Raw genomic sequence first — 24,651 nt, 5'->3', positions numbered from 1 at the left:
CAAGTGCTGCTAACAGATATTCTGTGATAAAAGTAATCCATATGAAAACAACGTGAAGTTCGTTTTTCACGTCTCCCTTCATTATATCTGATGTGACCATGCCCCCACGCTGAATGCGCTATTCAGATTCAAACTGAAGCGCGCGGCTTGAATACACCCACACAGAAGAAAAAGCAGTGAGACTGTTCAAGTTTTTTATTTTACTGTTTGCTTTGCAATGAGAGGAATAAGACATAATTCACCCCAAAAAGATGCTTATGCATTGTTTACCATGAAGTTGTGTGTGGAACAACCAATCAAAACTGACTATGTCAGTTGACCAATCAGAACACAGTATGCTACCGAAAGGTGGGGTTTAAGGAAACTGAATCTTTTGAACAGCTTCGCACGAACTGTTTGGGGATCTCTGAGAATTGAGGTAATTTTAAAGTGTTTTTTTGACAAAAATTTTGACAAAATGACAATGTTTTTTAACCTTGGATGGATTTAAACCTATTGTACAGGACTTACAAACAGTGATAGGAAGCTTAGAATTTTCATCTTACTGGCTCTTTAAACAGTAATGTATTTACAAGGTAAAATTATTATTTAATTATGGTAAAAGAAAATAGTATCTAACCAAATAAACATAAACCTCAAGAAAAAAAGCCTAAAACATGGTGAAAACAGCATTTGAAATACCTTTCAGAGAGCTCTTTATGGATTTTGTTTTTTTTTATGTCCAAAGGAACAGATTCAAAAAATGAATTGGACTTCCCAAAGTTAAATTTAAGAGAGGTCAGTTCGGGACATTCAATTACTGACTCTGCTCAGTCAGCTGAAATAACTCAACAGTGATGTAGCATTTGTCATGCCACAATGCTACTTTGTCAAAAGTAGCTCCCTTTTGTAAAAGCTAAACTATTTTTAGCAGCTGAGCTAATGACAAGCTACTGAAACATGTAGTGAAGTTAGCATCATTGCTACTTTTAGTTAGCTACTCCCCACCACTATACAGATGTATTCTGGGAACTGGAGGGTGTGTGGGGGCACTGGGGCAGAAAGTCAGGATGGTGGAAGGAGCCAACATACAAACGAAAGCAAAAGCATTTGTCTGTCCCCCTTTGGGAGAAAAAAAAGCTCTTACATAATATAATCTGCTTATGCAACATACGAGAGCCACAGCATCCTTCCCCGTCCTCCGCTCCTGTTCTCTCTGCCTCACACTCCTCTGAGAGATGACCTCCTCTGCACACGTCATTCACACAACCTCACAGATACACATAAACAAATAAACGACAGAAGAGCTCTGGGGGGCCGTCAGACACAAACATATACAGACGCTGATAAACTATTCTATTCTCACACACCAGCTATCACGTAGTCAAACTCACATGTAAACACAGTGGTTTAATACACAAACATGTAAAAGTGTTCTATACAGGCCCCCCATGGACCCATAACGAGTCATGTAAATGAACATATTTGTAAAAAACAATTTGCTCATTTGAGTCGCTTGATTCATTCAAGTGAATCAGTTCATCCTAATTGGTGCTCTCTGTAGCAATGGAAAGTACATTTTAAAATAGTGAATCATTTTGGATGGTTCATGTAAGACATTAAAAAGCAATTCAGTGTATATGTACTGTTCCCCAACCCCATTTTTTATTAACATTATGAAAAACTACCATGGCGTTTTTTTAATGTGTTGTAAAAGGTGAATCCTCAAACAAACCTCCACAGTAAATGCACATACAGTAAACACATACAGTAAGCCCATGTTGATTTATTAAACACTGTGCTGTCTGCTAAAATGACATATTTTAATAAATCAGGGGTAATGCTATCAAAATATGAATATGCCTTTTCAAGCCTACATGCTGTGGATGCACTGAAATCCTCTAACTCTTTTTCACACACACATTTAAAGCCCATTGCTTAGCAGAGGGCCAAAGCCAGATGTGTATCTACAGAGTGTGTGTGTGTGTTTATGGGAGCAGTGCTCAGAGATCGACGTGGGAACAGGGCAGAGGGAGACACACTGCATCGAGTTCCCACACTGTGTCAAATAAACTACGGTAATTCGGACAGCTCTACAAACCCGCACACACCATGTGCTTCAGGGCAGACTGTACAAGCCCCATACAAGTCAACATCACGTCCATTATCATGGGTCAAGGACGGGGTTAAACTGGGCATCACGTCCTGGCACCTTCAATTCAAAGAAAAAATCATCAGCTTTCTAGACCTTTATTGAAAAGGGTTTTTCGTGTTTTTGCACAGTGCAAACACATTATATAAACAAAAACTTGTTTTGGATATGATTAATCACAATTAATCTTTTGACAACACTATTTTTGTGTGTGTGTGTGTGTTGTGTGTGTGTACACAAAAATGTTTATGTTAAGGACACAAATTTATGGTAAGGGTACAAAGTACTAAAAACAGAACCTTGGAAAAGTTTTGCATACAGACAACAGTTGTCAAAATTGTCCCCTTTCACATGGATCTGTGAAAATAACTAAAAATTATTTATTCTGAAAGCCAAGTCAGGAGCATTTCAAAGAAATGATGTCAGCATGGTCACAGTTTCTTGCACTGTGAAACCAGTTTTCAAAAGTTGACGTTTTCAGGCTGTCAAAACACAGTTTTCAGGGTAAATGAACAGCCAAAGAAATCATTAAAAAAAAAAGTTTTCAGTTTTTTTTGTTTTGTTAAAAATGGTGTCATGTAAATGCCCCTACATTTCACAAGAAATTACAAAGAAATGGTAAATAAAACAGTGAATTAAACATAAGATTCTAAAGCAAAAATACAATTTATTACATATTTTTATTTATTTATTAAAAATTGTAAAGCCTACTCAAATAATTTTTTATTTACAACTTTGAAAATTTTTTTACAGTGTATCGCTTTTTTTTTATCTTCAATGGTGTTTCTTTTTTTTTTGGCATTTTATATTTAAACGTTGAAAAGTTTAATTTTTGATTCCTCTTTCTTCATTTTTTCCTTGCAATAGTACTTTCCCAGACAGGTTTCAATACTGGTAATCATGTTTTTCTGGTGAAACTTAGAATCCCTACAAGATTTTAGAGTTCCCCAAAATCCCTATTTAACCCACAGCGCACTAAGCCCCATCTTGAGCACAGACATCTCAGTGTCTGCAATTCCCTCTCTTATGTTCTTTCACATGATCTCACTGCTCCAACCAAGCATGATCTCAGTGAATGCAGTTCACACAGCTGGCATGGAGTTTTCCCGCACCGTTTCCTGCTAGTACACCCACAGGACCAATCAGCCAGATCAGCGAAACCATTCAAGAAACAGACACACACATGCAGACATAAACTCGCCTGTCCTCAGAGACCAGTGCAATCACATCAAATCGGACGGGTTTATAATAACTGTTCAGTCTGAAGGGCTTCTTGTTCAGTGAGTTTATAGTAACGTCCAATCGTCTCTTGTTTGTCCTGTCGATTAATGGTCACAGTGTGAGGTCATCACCTTATCGACTGTGGGATGTATGATTGGCTAACGAGCCATTATCTCTGCAGTGCCGGTGAAACAAGTATCAAAACAAAGTACTGAGCACAAAGGCCAATGGATGAGCTGAGAGGACGCAAAATTGAGTTTATTTTGTTGGGTCCGTTGGGTTTTAGGGGTTAGCTAAAGAGATTGTTTGTCACTGTAATGAATTTTAAAACTCCACATAATGTCAGTATCTCCTGATGCTTTTTGTTTTGCAATAATTTCCAATGCAGACGTCTTCACAGTTATACAAGAAGTGTTGGGCCAGTACGCACCAAACACACATAGGTGCTAATCTGACAGGTGTTATCAACTCTTGTCTCTCTGCCACATGGCTCAAACTGTACAAAAAGCCACATGAGGCAAGAGCAATCATAAATATCCCACAATAATCCTCTGTAAAAGCTTTCTGATGGTAATTCTGTTTTCTTTGCTTGCATACAAACCACAGGGTTTATACTGTACTTAGAGTTAGATTTATTTGCGTGAACTGTGGCTAACTACTAACCCTGCAAACCAATAACCAGGAACTTGAAAAACTTGACATTGCACACTTAAGAAAACCCTTGAACCCTGAATCCCACAAACTGCATTTAGTCATTCAGTCAGACTGGAGCTTTCCAATACGAAAATGTTTTTGCAATCTTATAGTGCAAGATGCAACAGGCGCTACATGGGCTTTCCATGGGTGGTCTGTCAGCGTGACGTCCGAGGCAATTAATGAGGTCATTTGAGAGAAATGATTAAAGACAAACCGGGAGAGAGAAAAGGAATGCTTTGCATCCTCCTCCTTCCTGTTCCTGTCCATTTTTTGCTCAGGTTCCAACATACTTCTCTGGCCAGAACAATTTGATACAGATCATGAAGCTTAGCTAAATAAGATCAAATGACTGACAGCTGAGTAATTACATCGGTACACAATGTACACATAGCTTAAAGAGAAATAATAAGCAAGACAGAAAAGGGAAAAAAAATACGCCTGCACTCAGGTTTAGGAGGCATAATGCTCCATAATCAAATCCCTCTTTCCCCCTTCTGCTCTTCTTAACACAATAAATATTCCTTTTTTTTCTTCTCTCTCTCACTTCACCTCGTTCTCTCTTACGCACATAGACATGCTCACTCACACTCTCTCTGTCGGTGGCAGACACACATGGTGAGGTAATGAGGACCTACAGAGGCGTCTGCAGGAGACGTCCTTTCATCAGTGCTGCTGGGTAATGGTTACCATGGCAATGGGGGCCACGGCACATGGGTGCACAGATGCTCCGGTCGGCCTAAATGAAATACAAAGCGCAAATTTATTCCATTTCGAATGCTTATCAACTTATAACAAAGACCCTCCCGGTGAACAGATGACCTGCGGTGGCCTGCAAGGATGGCATGTGCTATAAACTGATGTAATTCTTACATCCAGCCAAATATCGCATTCGAATTATTACACGCACCTGCTGTCAGTGAGCATTTTTGTATGATGGCAGAAAACGACGGTGGAGGCGGTGGAACAACGAGCTTCTCTTAAAAATAGTCCCATACTGCCTCTCTCTCTAAAAGTCCCTCGAGCAGCCCGCTCAGGTGTGAAGGTCAGCTCGCGGTCTGACATACAGAGAAAATAAGGTTCTCAGTCAGGGTGTGAAAATGGCGAGAACGTGCTAGATCATCTCAGGAAACAAGCTCAACAGGACGATTGAAAATGAGAGCTCTGTTCCAAACCCCAAGAGAGGCGTATTTAGAGTCCAAATATGCAGCTACAGTTCAAACAGGGGACATTCTTGCTTTTAAAAAGGGAATGAAACATAATTGAACATTGAGATGCTGAAAAAAAACATCAAAGCTATCAATCTAGTGCATGTTTAAACAATTAATAAAATAAAAAGTAAATGCAAGAACAACCATGTGAACAGCCCCTCAAAAATTAAGAAGGAACTGTTTAATACTTTTATTTATAAAGAACAAACAAAATAAATTATGTTAAATGACGGTTAAGACACTTATAATGTGGCAAAATATTTATATTTTAAATAAACGCTGTTTAAACAGATTTACAAAAATATTATGCAGTTTACTCTATATATATATATATATATATTGATATAGTTTTCGATATTGACTGGTTTCTTGAGAAACTCATAGACATTTTTATGAGGGGAGCAATGGCTGCTTTGCCATCACAAGAATAAATTACATCTCAAAATAAATTAAAATAGAAAACAGCTGTTCTAAATTATAATAGTATTTTACATTATTAATGTTTTTACAGTATTTTTGATCAGATAAATGCAGCTTTAGTGAGCATAAAATTCATAAAAAAAAAAAAATATATATATATATATATATATATATATATATATATATATATATATATATATATATATATATATATATATATATATATCCGACCCCAACCATTTTAATGATATTTGCAAAATATTCAGACCTTTGGTCAGTCTGATTTTAGCATTCTGTAAGTAGATAATTACTCATGAACATACATGCGAGTTCACTTGTAATTAGACTGTAAAAACAGTTTTATTTGTTCTTCTTACCACCTTGGATTGAATTTCCCTGAGCTCATCACAATGCATTCTGGGATTGCCTTATCTTTGAAAAATACACGAGATGCTGCTATCATTTTTGGCAGAAATGGGGAGCATCATTTTGCTGCCAATCGTGTTTGGAAGAGCTTGATACTTAAAATCCTGTCTAGGAAGGCAGCTCCCTAGGGTTCGGAAGAGAGCCAATGAGACACTTCAATGGCTGAAAACAGCAGATAATTGAGAAAGGATGGAAGAGAACTAGAAGGACAGAAAATTGGAAGAAAAGGAATGATTGCTTTAGGACATGCTGACATGATAGGACCCTATTTGAGAAAAAAGAATGACATCTGAAATAGAAAATATGATGACCTAGAGGGAAATAGAAAGAGAAATTACAGTGTCTTTTTGTCCATGATAAGAAACGTTTTAGAGTGATTCCTGGGCAAGTTTTGAAATCAATGCTGCCCCTTATATCTTGGAGCATGTAGCATGGTGAAAAACTGAAATCTGAATGTTATAAATAGGATGATCTATTAACCTAGGAATTACAGATATCCTCTCTCACCATTGACCTTGCGTATGGGAAAGGCACACAACTGAAGGCTGAAGCTCCAGGAAGGCAGTCCCTGCAATAACTGAACCAAAGCTACTGCATATAAAACAATCTTCTCACAAATGTAAACAAGGGCCACAAGTGTGACACTGAACTTCTTTTTCCAAAGCATATGTGAGTGGAAAAACAGAGGATCATAGGGGTTCAGATGGCAAACTAAAGTTGTGACGGGGCACAGTTCAATCTGCATGAATGTGTTACTCTAATGCTGATTTTGCATTTATACAATGCTTTCAAATAGAAATAAACAAATGAGAATCTGCATGTTGTAACCTCATGGTTTCAGCTGGCTGCATTCAAGACAAGCTAACCTGAACTTACATGAATGTACACTTAATCTGTGCATGTGTACAGTACACAATAACAAAAGCAATGTACTTCTACAGAACTTCCAAGAACAAATGATGACCTACTCTTGGCCGATGCTCCAGGCTCTTTTAGTACAGTGGGCTGCACAGTCCAGTTGACATTAATAAGAAGTCTAGACACAGTCAGAGCATGAGGACCAGAGGAAGGAGCAAGGGCAAAGCTGGGACAAAACATTGGAGGAGAAAGAGAGAGATTTTATTCATTTCTATTTTTTCATTCTTCTGAATAATTACAAATACCGTATTTTTGTCTTGCATTCCACCACAGCCATATCATTAAGACTCAAGTACTTCTTCATCAACACTAACTGTGACCAGATATATAGAGGTTATCATTTGGCATTATGATTAATGTTGTTAAAGGAGATATATGAATATAATATCAACCAATACTGTGGATGGAAAGCTGGCTCTGAAAGTGACTTTTAACGAGGCACCTGAGATTTTTGACTTTTTTTTGATGGTAACTGTATCGATCTGTCTGTCTGTCTGTATATAGAAATGAAATGTATAAATATAGAAGTAGTCTTAGCAACCCTATTTATATTTAACATAAATAAATAAATAAATGCAATATATTGTGTTAAATACAATTATAGTTTACAAGTTATCTAGACTATATAAATAAAAAATATATATAAAAAAATGAAATAGTAATTAAACAAACACTAATTATATTTAACAGCAAGTAAACAAATAAATATGGTGCTAGATTTACAGTGTAAAGTTGTTCTTTATTATCTATAACAACTTGTACACTATACATTTAGCAACATATGCATTTATATACATACATATGTATATACATATACATACACATATATATATATGTATGTGTGTATGTATGTATGTATGTATGTGTGTATATATTTATATATATGTATGTATGTATGTATGTATACCACGACAAGCGCCAGTCTCCCTTTTTTGCAGAATGTGATATATCCTCTCAACCAATCACAGCGCACCATTCCACGCACTCTAAACAGTAATGGCTGCATTCTGAATACATCCAGCATCCTAGTTTTTCTCATCTACTGTATTTTGTACTTTGTGATCAACAAACAAGGTCTGCAGGATAAATCGCATGTGATTGTTATGCGCATCTCTTCAGTAAAGTCAGTTCTGTTATTAATAATACTGGTAAATCTCCATCACATACTTTTCATTTGATTATGAATGCGATATTGAGTAGCTTGTCCATGTTAGTGCTTTTATTAATCCCATTTATGTTTTTGTTAATACCACACATAGCACTAGTCAACTAAATGAATGTAACATGGCAAAGATGAATGCACTTTTGGAAGCTGAATGTAAGGGAAATGTCATTTAGGAATTTCTGTGGTCTGATGTGATGTTGTTCATGTTCTTTTTCTTGATGACATTTCATTTTATTGCTGAAATTAATTTATAGCATGAACAAGATGACCCGTTGAATTCATTTTGGGAGCAATGACTGATGAATGTATTTTTAGTCCAGTGCTTGTATATAAGATTAGTATTGACCAAGTTCTTTGTGAGCATTTAATATTTGTTATTTTGTATTGTATTTTATTAATGTCTGACATTAAATATGTATATATATACAAAATGCAAAAAAAATGTAAATACAAAAGTTGTCTAACCAATTAAACCTATTTAACAGAGATAAATATTTAAATGAAATACATTTTGTGTTCAATATTTACAATAGTGAAGTTGTTTAGACTACTTTCATGGTGTATTTATTGTACTTTTATGTAGACCTTTAATAATCTTGAAAGCTTCAGTCAACATTCATTGTAACTGTATGGGCAGGACTCTAGACAAAAGAGCCCAGTCTTTATAATTTCTGCTTTTGTGCTTCACAGAAAAAAAGAAAGTCATAGGTTTGAAATGAAATGAGGTCAAGTAAATGATGACTGAAATATTATTTTTAATGCCACAAAAAAATTGTACAATTCACCTTTGTTTTATTCTATTGTGTAACTATAAGATAAGATTGAAAAGGCTTGTGAGGAGAATTTCTCAGATTTCGCTAATGGAGGGGCCAGCAGGATTAATGACTGAGTGATGAAACTGTGAAAAGAAATGAGGCCAAGGAGGGAAGGAATGGTGGGAGTGGGTGAGAAAGAGAGAGAGAAAGTGAGAGAAAATGAGAGCGAGAGTGAAAGAGGGAGACAGATGGACAGGTGGGAGACAGCTCAATGAAACGAAGCAAGCAGGAAGAGGAGGAGGAGGAAGGACACATCAAAGAGGACACCGAAAAATGGGAATGGCAGATGGGACGCGGTGACAAGGGAAAGTGTAAGAGAAAGAGAGACAGATGACAGGAGAACACACAGACTCACTCGAGGATCGAAGACACACAAGTTAAGTGTGACAAAACGTTTTCAATGAAAATGAGGGGACAGATTTTGAAGGAGATCTGGAAGATGGAGTGGACATGTGGACACAGGCACAAATCAAGAGTGGAAAACACAACAGCCAGGCAGTAAGACGAGGCAAGGAGGAGGACGGAAGGACAGACAGGGGAAGAAGAGAGACGGAGAGTGTGCAGACACATTAAATAAGATAGTGAAAGGGCAGAAACTAAGATGGAGAGGGATGATTAGAGAGCAGGCGGACACACAGAAATATGTAATAAATCAGCCTGCACTGTGACTAAGCATGACTGAAATGTTTACGATATACCGACGTCACGGAAGAGAGCGTGAGCCAGTGATAAAGTCATCTAACTATGGCAGAAGGGATAAAAATGTAATTTTATACAATATATGTCAATATTCAGGAGCTATATAATATAATTCACTGAGAAATTGTATAAAACACAAGCATGAAATAGCATATAAAAAAAAGAAAAGAAATGCACTAGTGATAAATTAAAATTTTCTATTAAAAAAAAATATTTTATATACTGTACACCATTAAAAAGTTGGTAAGATGGTTTTTGGTAACTCCCTTGCGCACCAATTATCAACCAAGGCTGCAATTATTAAATAAGAAAAAAAATCAAGCAAAACAAGACTTGTAATATTTTGTAATATTACTACAATTTAAAATAACAACTTCCTATTATACATTTTATTTCTGTGATGGCAAAAAATTTTCAGCAGCCATTACACAAATCTTGAGTGTCACAATCAATGAATAATTGGTCCTATATATATATATATATATATATAAGGTTTATTTATTAACCACCTAATCATTTATTACCCTTTTTAACACTTCAGAATAACTATAAAGTCATCAAAACACAAATATAAATATGACAATTAATTAGTTACCCAAAAATGCTAAACATTTATTGAATTTATAGTTCCTATGTGTCCCAGTATCCTAGATACTTCACATTTACCATCTCATCCATTTAACATTAAATTGAATTAAAAGCTACAGTAAAGTAACTACAGATACATACAATTACTAATGCTATTTTCTTGTGCAAATGTACCAGTTTGCAATATTCTTGATCTTTGCTACTGAGACTGTCATTGTTGAATTACTGTAAACGAATATCATGCAAACATTTGTTAGAACAATCAAATTAATGCCGTTTTAATTATACCAAGCGCACAGAGTCAAATAATAGACTTGGCCGCAGGTACTTTATAATTATAAGAAGCAACATATGGTTGATTACGCTTTCCAGAAGGCTCCTGTCTGAACCTGAAACTCCACACCAAGATCCATCAGGAAGAGCCGAGATCACCACCTGCCCTACTTTTTACCCTGAGCTCTTCCGGCAATTCTACCCCTGTGTGGAGACTCACAGTGAGAGAGTGACTGACAGCTGGGGTAACCATAGATACAGAGAGGATACTCTTTCAGCGACAGTGTACGGGACTTTGACTGACATTCTGGGTAACTATAGAAACACAGAAATGTGTGGGTAGGGGGTCCTATGCAAATACATACATATTAAAGAAGGAATTCAGAGCTAAAGACCTGAATATCATAGAGGCATTTTGAGTAGCTCTTAAGACTTGGGCCAGTAAGAGGCCACTCAGAATACCTTATTAATCACATGGCAACAGTCAAAACACCATATATCATGGCTACAGTTTTGTACAAGCAAACAACATTTTGAAAATGTTCATAAAATGTAAGTGCAAGTCTGTTTCGGCTTTTTTTCCCCTCTCTCTCTGGGAGGTCTTCTCATTTGCACAACTTGGCATGTGAACTAGGCCGAAAGATTACTGCAGTGGATGCGTTAGGAAGTCAATGGAAGGCTTTAACGTTAATCTGATTTGAGATCAGTGGAGGGCAGGTGAAAGGTGAGGCACGCTGTGTTTATTAACAGGTCAGCTGACTGGCTTTGACTCAAAGCCACTTCCAGCTCATTTTCCATCTACTGTGACATGACTGAAAAATGGGATGATGATGATGATGATGATGGTTACATCTTTCTTGCTTGAGTTCAAGATTTCTTTCAAGGTTATAATGGAAAAATTGGGATGCAAATGATGCATGTTCATAAATTTAAATAAACAAATTCCATCAAGCCACCTTTATTTCTTTAGTGTTTTATACAATACAGACATCTTCTAAAAAATAGCAGAATCAATCATGGAAACTCAGCAATAGATTCTGCTGTAAAGTAGCTCTAAGAAGACAATAGTGTAATTATTCTCTCAAGTCAGTTCAGTGTTGGTTTAGTCCAGATCAATAAGAGTGTGACGTTCATCAATCAGCAATAAGCAGTTCTACAAAAGGCAGCAATGTCATTATTCAGCTCGAGTCGATTCAATGTCAGTTTAATTCAGTGTTGATGTTGAAATAACTGGGTAATGATTAGGTTAAACTAACCCTGAATCTTCCCCAAAACCTAACACTTGAAGTAAATTTATATTATCCAGTACTTTCTTGGGTAAGTACACTCTAGGTACACGTAAGTGCACATACTGTAAAATAAAGTGCAACCACAACTTCAGTCAAGTTTGACCAAACATTTGGTGTGTAATGTGCAACACAAATAAATACATAAACATGCATGTTTATAAATATACACAAATGTAAATTAAATATAAATCTGTTAGGCTTTTGGAAACAAATAATTCAATTATATGTATTCATGCATGGGTGTATAAATAGCCTAAATAAATAAACACACAAACTCAAATAAAGACTTAAAAAAATAAACTTACACTTTATATTGTTGTGTAATATGTATATACTATAACTGTATACAACACAGCAATTTTCAAACTAGAACTCCGCTCTGTTCTGCATTTTGCTCTAATGCTGGTGTTAATCTCTCTTTGTTGTAGTGCTTTGGTTGGATTATGAATAATGAGATTAGAATTCTGTCATTAGCTCAGGATTAATCTACAGTACTACGCTACGTTAATGGGGTTTTCCTTTTCTCTTCTGGCCAGATTTGTTGTTTTTTAACTTTGTACATTTTTGTGTTAGAATCACTTGAGCATTCCTAATCTCTAAGTGACTTTGGTTAAAAGCATCTGCTGAATTATTCAATGTGAAATGTTTTGTTTAGCGGAAATACATGATTCATGGAAATCCTGATTTCACTTGAAGAAAAAAAAAATCAAGCATTTACATTCCTCTGATGGAGGTAATTTGCAGACAGAATCTACACTAAAAGGCCATTTTAAAATAAATATTTATTTTATGTTAATGTATGCATTTATAATATATCATCTGGTAGACAATTTATCCAAAGCAATTTACAGTGTATTCAAGGTACAGTATACATTTTATCAGTTTGAATGGTTCCTAAGAAACTACCTTGCCATCGCTATAGCTTCATGCTCAAAAGTCTAGCTACAAGAAAAATGTACAGTATACCACAGCTTTGTATGTTTTGGTAAACCACGACATCTGTACAGATTAAAGCAGGACAATGAGGGGTTTCACAAAACAAAGAAATCTGATGGTGGTGGGAGGGGGATCTAATTTTATATCAATATATATATAAAAAAAACATTACAGAGAAGGAAAGAGGTATTAAAGCAGGCCGGAAGTGAACCTTTATCCCCATGAGCGCAATAGTCTTCTCACTGCAACAAAGCTATGAAGCCTGAGGGCAAAGAAAAAAAGCAAGCCACAGCAGCAAAACCACAGCACCAAATTGACTTCTCTTCAGAGATCTCTTTACACTACTAAAACACTAATTAGTTTAATAGCCCCTGTTTGTATCTGAATGCAGGCCCAGAGTTGTTTTGTTTAGCTGCATGTTTATGGTGTATAGGCATGTGTATGGTGCTATTTTTGTGTATGTGTGTTTGGCCTACAACTCAGAGTCTCTTACAGTCATTTATATACTGTGCAAAAAAGCTGAAGCAGAAGCTGTAGGTTTATGTAATAATCCTGTTACAATGTACCTATTCTTGGGCTTTCATACTTTCACATTGTTCATAATTACATCTGTAATTCACACTCTATCCAAGGGTCAGAAAAAAAAAAAAAAAAAAAAAAAAAAACCCTTGAGACTTTTTTCAGTTTCATTTATAACACCCATATCATATCCTCTGAAAACCACAATAAAACAAAATATCAATCAGTCACTCAGAAAAGTCGTCAATGTGCCAGACTTAGAGAGAGGCAGCTGGGTATCTGAATAAAATAAATGCATCTATATCCAATAGTTGTTATTCATAGTTATTTATAAAATGTTTCAAAATTGATTTTTAATGATGTCCTTCCTGGCAAAACTGTCTGCCTCCATCATCTGTCTTTCTCCATCTCTCTCTCTCTAGTTTATCTGATAAATCTCTGCCTGTCTGCAGGCCTGATCCTCTCTGTCATGTCTGTTTTGGTCTCATCCTGTTTGTCTATGTCCCCCTAAAAAAAAAAAAAGGAAAGAAAGCTATAGGGATCAGATAAAAGACAGAAATTCAGATCGAGGGATGGAGAAGTGGAGGCCAAAAGAGAGAGATGAAAAGAGATAAGCCTGTGTTCTTGGCAGCAGCGATTTGTAACGTGTCGAACTGCGGTTCTCATAGGAGTGTTCTTGGACAACAGGGAGTGTGCAAAGACAGAGATAAGGCAACAGAGACAAAAACACTTCAAGGGGGAGACAGATGAAGTTGAAAAGCCGATATTTCCCATTTATTACTATGGAAACCGCCCAACCTGCATCTTTTGAGATTCAAAGATCACAGGGTCACTGGCACGGTCATTCCTGGTGCGGAAGAAGAAGTGCCTACTCCGTGACTGCCAAGCATCAGGGATAGAGATGGAGAAATGTGAAAGCGAACACATTTCTTTCAGCCAAAACAATAAAAGAACAAATAATGGAAAAATAAGGGTAGAACAACTGCCTGAAGACTAAAAACTGCCAATTAAAAGGATTATGCCAAAATCAGACATGCATGTGGGTAGTGGCATTATGGGTAATCAGATATAATAGTCAACAAAGTTTTGTTTTGGATACACTGATTTGTAACAGGGTTCGGTTTGAGGCTTCGAACTGAAGGAGTCTGGAAAGACATGGAAAAAATTAAAGAACCAAAAACAACACACTTTCAGAATTCAAGCATAAGTGGTTGTACTTTTGTCTACCCAAATGTTCCATCTGTTTTACTGTCATTTATTGATATTGCCAGTTCCCATGGCTTTAAAGACAATGGCTAGTTTTAAATTCAAACAAAAATTTACTCATAACTCATTTAACAACAAACTGTTCCTTCCATCTGCTCACCTTAAAAGGAATATTTCAGGATAAAATGCAACTATTCTGAGGCCTGCTCTTGATTACCAAATAAAATAATTTCAACTCACCCTTCTGTGTTTAAATAAACAGAAAACTGGTTTACAGTAATGCTCTTATAATGGAAAATGGGCAAACAGACCAGGTGGGTTCAAAAGAGAAATGCGCAGCTCATGCTTTTGTTAAAGCACTTAGATTAACATTTTCAGTAAAATAATGCTTTATTTAACAAAATTAGGCTCATATAAAAAAATAAGTTCTGACAAAGTATCTGACAATGCTCTATACCTTTGGCAACAATGAGACGGCTTCATACTCCAAGATTAAAAGCAATTATAACTAAATTGTAAGTGTGAAAACATAGCTTAACCCAAAATTAGAGGCCTTAACCCAACATTATACTAAGTTAGTGATATAATCTGGATTTGAGCATGAAAAGTTCAAAGTTAAGTTGAATTTAATGGTCGACATCCAAAAGACCCTCAAATGAAGGGTTATCCTCAAAACAACATTGTCAGAGATTCATTCAAAATATATAAGATAAAGCTAAAAAAAAACTGCACAGAATTGTGTAGGTAGAAAAAAACAAGGAAAACGAGGAAAGGTTTGTGGGGAAAATGATCCATCACAATAATGTGCATTTTGATTCGTGCACAAATACAGTAACTCTATCTAGCCTAAGCACATACATTTGTATTTGAGTTTTTGTGCATTTCTGTTCACACTGAAATGTTATGTGATACAAAATTAGCTTAAAACACTTTTTTGACCAAAAAAAAAAAAAAAAGGTTGTGAGGATATTTGACAGAGTTTCATATTTTCCAATTTTCCATAAAGCGCAATAATATCATGAATTCTATTCTTCACGGTAATCATGTGGTGAAATATTGATATCACATCATTATCAAGGTTAGTGTTGTATTTGGTGGCCTGTTTTAATTTTAGTTTTAGTCTAGTCTTCGTGTGAAGCTGTCATTGAAGTTTTAGTCATGTTCATACTCTTTTTAGTCTAGTCAAGTTTCAGTCCACTTAAAATCTGAGCATTTTAGTCAGAATTATCCATGACTATTTGCCTCTAGTTTTAGTCTACAAAAACTAATGACATTTAGTGTATTGTATTTAAGTCTCTTTGTCGTAATGCAATTCTATTTAACCCAGTCAATATAGTATAAAAGTACCTAGCACTATAGACGAAACCAAAATTTTCTTTTAGCCGAACACATTTCAAATAAGGTTATATTATTTTATTATTGTTACCTTATAGACTCAAGAATACACCTATTCCAGACACGGAAGATGCTCTGATTTGAATTTACAACATTTATTTTACCAACCAAACATGTTAGAAGTACACACATAGGTCCCTTTTTCTGTGTCAGACTTAACTTTTGTTTGTTGTCGTCCTCTAAATAATGCCGCAAGTGGGGCTTGAGGATAAAAATGCACAGTGTGACCTGATGCAGCCCCTGAAGTGAGACACAAGAAACAGAAATACTGCAAAATAATAATAAGGACGTGACTATATGAGTCAAAATAACGTTATTAATTAATTTTTTTTCGTCTTGTTTTGGTCAACGAAAAGAGACAATTTAACAGTTTTTATTTTTGTAAACAACATTTAGACTCGTTTTTATTAGTCAACAGAATTGCATTAAATTATAGTCATCATCACATGACCAACATTTATGTTGCATCTCGTTTCGTTTTCGTCAAAAGGGGTGATCTGTGTTTTTTTCTTTGCCTCATGCAGTTGTAAGTTCATTACTGTACAGACAATGTTAGCATATTTTTACAAACCCACAGTATGTCAAAGATCCTGTCGAAAAGATTTCAATTGTATTTAGCCAGACATTTTTCAAATGCTCTATTGTCTGCCTCCAGTTGTCCACTTTTGTTTCCTCTCATTTCCCCTCTCACTGCTTCCCAGAGAAGCAATTAGAAATGTAGTCCTGTTATAGAAACTGCATTTAGGAATCACCTCTCGCATGCCTCTTTCACACTAAAAACCTAAACACACAACTGTCAAAGGACCAAACGCTGTTTTTATCTGCGGAAGGAGGAATGAAAGCAAGAATTTACAGTAGGAAATTGGTGCACGTCTGTTCTTATTCACAGGACAGCTCTTTTGATGGAGTGCAGATGGGTCAAACTCGGCGGAACCCTTAAGTGTTTCTTGTAATTCTTCCAAAGTGAAAGATCACATTCTCACAGACATTTGCGAGAGACACACGCCAGGCCGTGCTTAAAAGAGGAGAACAAGAACATGAGTGCATGTAGGGTAGACCTCAGCTGACAGAGTAGTGACCACACCCCAGACTACAAAACCGCTTTCTGCATGTCAATGAACACTGAGGTGGATTGTGTCAGGCCCATCGGTTGCCATGGTAGCTCAACTGCGTGCCAGTGTTTTCCATGGTGAGTTGGAGTGAAATCATGGCAATTCAGAATCCAAGATCCCATTCTTGCTTGCCTGCCCTTTATTTTCTTGGACTTGAACAGCTTATCTGGCTGAAAGACTGAACAATGCCTGCTCTAGACACAACAATCAGTTTAAATTGGTAAATAAAGAAACAGCATCAACTTCATACATTGTTTTGTTAAAATACAAAATATGTATTTCGTTATTCAAGTCAGAAATTAAAGGCAAAAGATGAGCAAAAATGGATTGTACTGTAAAGCATTTGTAATAGAAGTCAATAAGCACGACATTGCACAAGTGTTCAGAAAATAAATAAAGTTTCACATGTAAAAATTACAAATGTGAAATAGGTATAGCAGAACTGTGAATTATAGAATTGAGACTAATGCATCCAATTTTCCATTCAAAACTATGTAAAGCCTAGAAAACCTGCCACTTTTAAATGACATATACATGGAGATAATATAATATGATATAATATAATAAGAATTTTTCTTTAAAAAAAAAATTAAGTTCTTTAGAATTTTCTATTCTTCAAAGATTTCTGAAGAAAAATTGAATAAGCAGCAATAAGAAATAACAATTAAAACAAATCAGCATATTAGAATTAGAATGATTTCTGAAGGATCATGTGACACTAAAGACTGGTGTAATGGTTGGGCAGCTGTGGTTTTATGTTTTTTGGATACAATCCGGGTTAGCACCCGGACATCCCTTTCAGACAGCTTCCTCTTGTGTCGACGGTTACTCCTGTTGGATGTGGTTTGTCCTTCATGGTTGTATGCTGACATAACCCAGTCCCATAAAAGACTTGTTGTCCTTGTCACAGATGTGCCAGCTACAATTTGTCCTCTTTTGAACTCTGATATGTGTCCCATTATGTTGTGTGCATTGCAATAGTTTACGTAAAACTGTGCTATTGCTCTGCTAATTCAACCTTCACACTCTGTTCTTCCTGGTGGAAGCTTGGCCACCAGGCTGCACAAATATAGCCATGAAATATCCAACACTATACTGGCCAGTGTTTAAGTTTCATTGTCCAAACCCAGTGTGTGTGTGTGTGTGTGTGTGTGTGTGTGTGTGTATACTCAATTGTAATGATATTTCACAAAATTACAGTGTTTACTGTATTTTAATAAAATAAACAAGTAAACACCTTTATAATTTACACCTTTAAACTCTAGCCTTAATAAGAACAGTGGTTATCATACAGCATTACAAAAAGCAACAGTAATTTTTGCTGAATTCTTGTTTGTCAAATCTCTGTAATGCTTCAAAGACCCCAAACACTTAACATTTGATGAGCATGTCATCCAGTGTTCTAAGAACATTTGTCTCTCAGTCTTCCAAGATTCTTGCCTGTGCCTTGTGTGCCAGGCCCGGGGAGGACTGGGAAACCTCTATGACAAACTGCAGACTGGAATAACAGAGTAAATTTCACCCTGACAGGGTGAGAACTTCACCCAAGATGAACATACACAACAACACAAAGAACCTGTGCAGATACTTATCCTTTTCGAGTCATATCATCCCTCATTTATTTGCCATGCATCACCAAAGACGGTGTGTTTGTGAGCATGCCTAGGTGTGTTAGCTACCCCCCACCCTCCCCAAAGAGAAACTCAGAGATCACTTCCCTCTGGGCTGTGGTCTACCAAGGGAGCAGTTCTAACTTGGCTCCTCTCAGTTGAGCGGCCACATGCTGAGCTCCACACTAAAATAATAAGTACTCTAGTGATGAAATTACCAACCAGTTACAACACTGCTCCCTCTCATTTAACTTGCTTATATGTTCATGCTATCATATTATCTTTTGTACTGTACTTCCTGTCTACGCCTAAGCACGCATGACTTTCCCTTGTCAGTGCTTTTTCAGAGTCACGCTCTGACATCTGTAGTGCCTCTGCCTTTCCTCCATCGCCTGAAGTCCCTTTTTTGAATACCGTTGTCACCATAATGGGCACATACACTACAATGCCAATATCAGATGTTCTTCTGAAGTAGAACCATGCACCACACAAGAACAACATCAGCTGTGGGTTGGGTGTTACTAAACAGGAAGCTATACGCAGACAGTTTCTTCAGCTATCGCACTCCTTTACCTCAGAAATTCTCTCACTCACACTTTCTGTATCTCTCCCGACTTCTTTGTATTCCGGTGGTCTCCGCACCAACAGGTGATGATAACCGTAAAATTCTATTTAAAGGCTGACACAACAACCAAGGGGCAGCTAGATTAAAAGTTTAGAAAAAAGATTTCTGAACCTTATAAATGTCTTCAGCTTTTGGCAATTTGTCTAAAAAGAAAATTAGTTTGCCCTTTCCTCACAAGCGTCACAGCAAAATTGCTGTCCAGCTTTCACCTGAAACTGAAAAGCAAGTAAATGTTAAGAAAAAACAATGTTAATGAGGCAAATGTCTCCAAGATGCAGTCACCGGAGGTACTGCTAAGAAACAGAGCCAAATTCTATGAAATAAGCACAGGAAAAGGGTTATGAAAATGTCAGAATTTGCATCCTCTGATAAAAGAATGTGTATACTTCCCCACTGACACACAGACAGTCATAAAACAACTTTAGTGGTCGCTGTACCCATCTAGTTTTCCAAGCAGATTTAGATCATAAACCAACTTCATACAGACACACACTGGGCTTCTGATCACAAATGAGGCCCCAGAGGCTTTGATGAGCGCTTGTGTCAGATAGGAAGGATAACGGCAATCGGAGGATTGTGGCACCAGTAGCTGAGTGACACTAGAGGACAGAGGTCCCAATTTGCCTTCAGGACACCGACAAACACTCGTACACAGGCCCACTTAATCACAAAGCCAGTCACACAGTGTCAAAGCAGCTACATTGTTATTTCTCTTGACCAGCAGCCAGTGACGCATTCTAAACAATCACGGTCCAGAACAGAGTGCAACGCTACAGAACGAAGTTTAGTGTGATCAAAAGCATGTCATATTATCAAACTGGTAAACAAAAAGAATAATGGTTCCTCTAAAAGGGCCTGGGGGTTTCTTCAGGAAAAGGGTTCAATATCATAAATAAACGAATTTTGATTTTGATTCAGTTTTGCTTTGAGAAAAAAATCTGAATTTACTCTAACTGAAATGTGAAAGCTTCAATCATCTCCTCATTCATTTTGATTACATTGAAAATAATGACTAGTGCATTCTTCAAAACCTCTCATTTTGTGTTCTAGAAGAAAGTCATAGTTTGGAACAACATGAGGGGAAGTGATGACGGTTTTCATTTTTTAATAAACTAATCTTTAATGAGCAATATTAAATATTGTTTTGTTTGCATTTGAACACTGAGGGGAGAGGGACAGCTAAAGAGACCTAAGTGGGAAAGGAAGCAAAAAGTGGGACAGAGACTGACAGAGGATGGCAAAGTAGAAAGAAAAGGAATGGTATCTTGAATTACAGCAAATATATTTTGGAAAGGAATGGTATCTTGAATTACAGCAAATATGGTAAAAAGTGAGGTAGAGATTGTGTGGAACATTGTAATCGATACACTATACTAAGCTGTAGTCAGACAGCACTGATTAAATGGAAAGTGTTCATGATGCTGAAAAACAAGCAAGGTGTTCCCCAGGGCTCAGTGCACGGGCTTCCCCAAGTTTGTTTTTCTGCTCAACCTAAAGCTCACTGTCAATGCTCACAAAATTTGGGTGGTTTCCTATTTCCTCATGAAAATCATGTCAAAACACAACATACATACAAACTACTTGATTAACTATACTTCTTTGCTATATCTAAGATATAGTTCTGTTATTTTTTTCATTACAGAATGTGAATATCAAACTGTACTCTCCAATTTCTCTCATAATGTCATTATCTTCAAGGTACAATTAAACTAAATTCACAGGTTTACATGACTTTAATATATGTTTTTCTATTTTACTGAAATAATCTAATCCAATTAATAAAAGGTTACTTTTCAAAATAAAATAAAACAATATAATATAATTGCTCATTAAACTTACATCAAAAATGAAATATACACTCTAGAAGTTCTGGAAAATCTTTGATTTCTAAAGCTAGCAAAAAAATATTTGTTTTAAATAATTAATTACAAATAAATTATACATTTTGTATTCACTCGAGTATGTTTTTGACTGGATACTCTGACCTTTATAGAGTAAAACTGACATATTCCTACACTCATATTCCTAATAAACACATTTTCCACTGTCCACATACAATTAAATGTATGTAGGCCTACAATTTATTTTATTCAGCCATGAGAACACAACTCCATTTGATTATTACACTGATGTCCAGTGCCCTTGTGCATGCTTTACTGCACAGAGGGAGTTCTGTAGATAACAGGCTGTGTTAAATATGTATAAGCTATATACCTGCATTCATTTAAAAACAATGATGGCACACTTTGACTGAGGACAGGAAACATTACTCACATTCTGGATCTCAAACAAACAGAACCAAGAACCCGGGCTGGGATGAGTCACATGAGCACTGCCTCCTCTCTCCACTCTATCATCATCAGCTTCTTTGCCATCTGCCAATTACCCTATGCCACTTCCTGCTCACTGAACTAAGACAGCCTATTCGAGCACTGAAAGTACTGAACTTGGTTATGGGCAGCACCCAAATACGTCTTACAGTCTCATGTACAGAGTAACAGCACCAGTTTCTCTGGAGCTTCACTGTCGTAATTGCAAAATCTAATGTCTAAAAAAAGAAGAATTTGAACTGTAAATAAGAGAACATCAAAAGACCCAAATGTTTTAATTATGGTATGCAAACACAATGAGCACAATCAACATTTTGAATTACATTGCAACAATAGCCACTGACTAGCAAGTGTTGTGCTTTACAGAAACTCTACATGTGTGGTGTCTAATAGCTAGACACCCCTTGTAGTCGCTGGCTTGCTCCTTAATCCTTCTACCTAATAAAGCTGAAGCTCATTGGCTGACCTTCAATGCAGACCACTGATGTAGACTCATTGCTGCATTACTCTGTAACACTAGATCAATGATTATCTAAAGCATTAGTAAACCCAAGACCCTAAGGGCATTTGTATGTTTCGAACATGTCTGGCTATTAATCTGACCTCTTAACATGTCCTTTTCTTTAGTAATCCTTATAAGTGCTGAGAAAGTTCTTACTTTGTAAATATGGGTATTTCATTCATCTCTTTGAAGTCATTGTCTAGGCTTTATTCTTGTAAAATGGAATTGTTTCAGGTCAACCTTTAGGTCACAATGGCCTTGCTGTTTACATACTGTAACAACCATTCTCTGGAAAATGACCTCTGGCTCTATTCATTTCACTGAATTTTCTGTTAAAGTGAACTAAAATGCTTCCATCCTCGAAAAGCAGTCCAAAAGTCTATGGTTATGTTACTTAATGACTAGTTTAGTGACATACAAAACCATACCTGAACTGAAAAACCACTATGTTTTTGACCCTATGTGGATGACAGACAAGAAAACAGCATTAATAATTATGAAGGTCCATAAGAACATCAACTTATGGCAAGATCACAATTTCACTAAAGGCACAAAAGCTTTTCTTGTGATTAAAGATCTACTGTCAGCAGATTTCTCAGGTGAGGATGTGTGAATCCAGCAAGTTATCTCAAGGATTCAAGGTACAACAAAAAGATATATAATGCTGACCAGTGGGCTCAGAGTTGTGCTTATTTATGTATATGATGTCCTGAATATAATATCTATTCACAAGGAATGTGAATTACAGAATCCTGAAGTGATGGTTACCTCAAGGGTTCCAAACCAGGCTGCAGAAGTTCTAAACCCTAAATGGGACACAGGTCTGAAAACAATGCAAAAAGCAAATAATAAAATCTGAATAATCATATTATTCACAGTTCTTCATAAGAGAAACAAGAAAATTTTGATAGTCTAACAAATCCAGTATGTTAAAACCGAACTTTTGCTTTGTGTTTACCAGAATCTGCCCAGATGTCAATATGGGCAGCTTCCCTCAATCTCTTAAGACAATATAAAAATGTTTAAAAGTTTTACTTGAGGAAAATTCGTTAATTTTACTATAGACACTTATAGTACCTTGTTAGGTGGCCACATCTGACCTGGGTCCTAAAGCAAAACCAGTGGAAGGGCTGTTTACACCCTGATGCATCCTGTAATCTAGGCTGGTAACTAAAACGTTTGTAGGTAAAACCTTACATGGATCCATAATGAACCACAACTATGACCTTGATCACGTTACAAACCCTCAGGCATGTCCGAGAGAACTGAATGTGTCATAACCTGGAAGAACTGCAAGGACACTGGCTGTTGTTTACTTGGTGAGGTGCCTAACGCACTATATTCCACGATCTGAATTACTGTTATACTTTCGTTTGAAAAGACAAGCTCGAGTAATTTACATTACCATACTCTTAACAACTCACAGGTGTGTTTCTGCTAATACCTTAATGATGCTGCTCCTCCTCGGCGCCGCTTTCATCGACTCTAGGAGAGCCGCTTCATCGCGCTCCACCAGCGACACGCCGAGTCCACTCCGCCGGCCTGATCGAACCGCTCTCGGTGGGATGAAGTCCGGAGCTCCATCCCCGCACACCCCGTCATCGTAAGACTCCGACATCTCCAGGATTAGTTAGTCAGGAAATTAGTATTATTTTACTCTGTATTTGGACAAAAGAACATCCACACCCAACTCTTGATGATGTGGGTCTGTGGGTAGCTCCGGTAGTCCAATTTAACTTAATTGCGCAGGCTGTACAGCAGCTAAAGAATGGATCTCGTTCCTTGAGCCCATCCTTAAACAACTTTTGCCAGTCACACAGCTCGAAGAACAAATGATATGTATAATAACTGGCTCATGAATCATTCTCTTGCGCAAGAGGACACTTGCATCACCGCGCAACAAGTTAAAAAGCACCGCCGGTTCCTAACTTCTCTCACTGATCCGGTGCGCGTCAAACAATCTGTACCTAACACGTGCAAAAAAAATGCACATCTGTTCACAGAGATGCAGGAGAACGGAGGGATTGCGTGTCACCGAATGATATCAAGCATCAAAACAACCCCAAATGTGCGCGTTCTGTGTCACCATGATGGAAAAGAAACGCCGGAGTATGGTTGAGGATGTTGTTCGCCTCATCTCACTGTGTGTTGTTTGGATAGTGAAGAATGAGGAACGCCACCGACACTGGCACAACCTCTTAGATCCGCTAAAGCCGCCCCTCGCGTCCGTAAGCGCGAGATTGACGGATGTCCTGACCAATCAGACAGTCCCAATTTTCATAAACGCTAATCGCTCATCTTTCAAAGAGGAGGAGCCAGTGCGTATGATCCTCAGGAATGTTACTCATTTGAGTTTACCAGATGTTTGGGAGAAAAGAAGGTTGGGGTATCACTTTTCCGAAGCAGCTATTTTGGGGATGAAATATTGACGATTTGGTGTTGTGTATCAAAGAATCTATCTTACTATTTTTCTATCACAAACAATACATTAAGATATAAATTAGACTAAACCTCTGGGTTATTATTTAACTTAAACCATAAAAACATGCATTACTTTAAATAAAACA

The 24,651-nt window shown here is 36.8% G+C and overlaps 1 protein-coding gene across 2 annotated transcripts in view; it reads right to left on the bottom strand.

The window, feature by feature from the left end:
* Nucleotides 1–24,269, bottom strand: part of LOC127964866 (inactive phospholipase C-like protein 1) — a 62,040-nt gene extending 37,771 nt beyond the window's left edge. The window contains exon 1 of one of the 2 annotated variants that reach the window (XM_052565285.1): nt 23,529–24,269. In XM_052565285.1, coding sequence (XP_052421245.1) covers nt 23,529–23,702 — 174 coding nt within the window. In that variant the 5' untranslated portion in view covers nt 23,703–24,269. Of the gene's footprint in view, nt 1–21,526; nt 22,908–23,528 lie in introns of those variants that run through there. The other variant, XM_052565286.1, reaches the window with a different exon arrangement.
* Nucleotides 24,270–24,651: the final 382 nt, after the last annotated feature.

Source organism: Carassius gibelio, chromosome B9 (genome assembly GCF_023724105.1).
Source record: "Carassius gibelio isolate Cgi1373 ecotype wild population from Czech Republic chromosome B9, carGib1.2-hapl.c, whole genome shotgun sequence".
Classification (NCBI taxonomy): domain Eukaryota; kingdom Metazoa; phylum Chordata; class Actinopteri; order Cypriniformes; family Cyprinidae; genus Carassius; species Carassius gibelio.
This window is presented reverse-complemented; position numbering and strand designations above follow the sequence as displayed.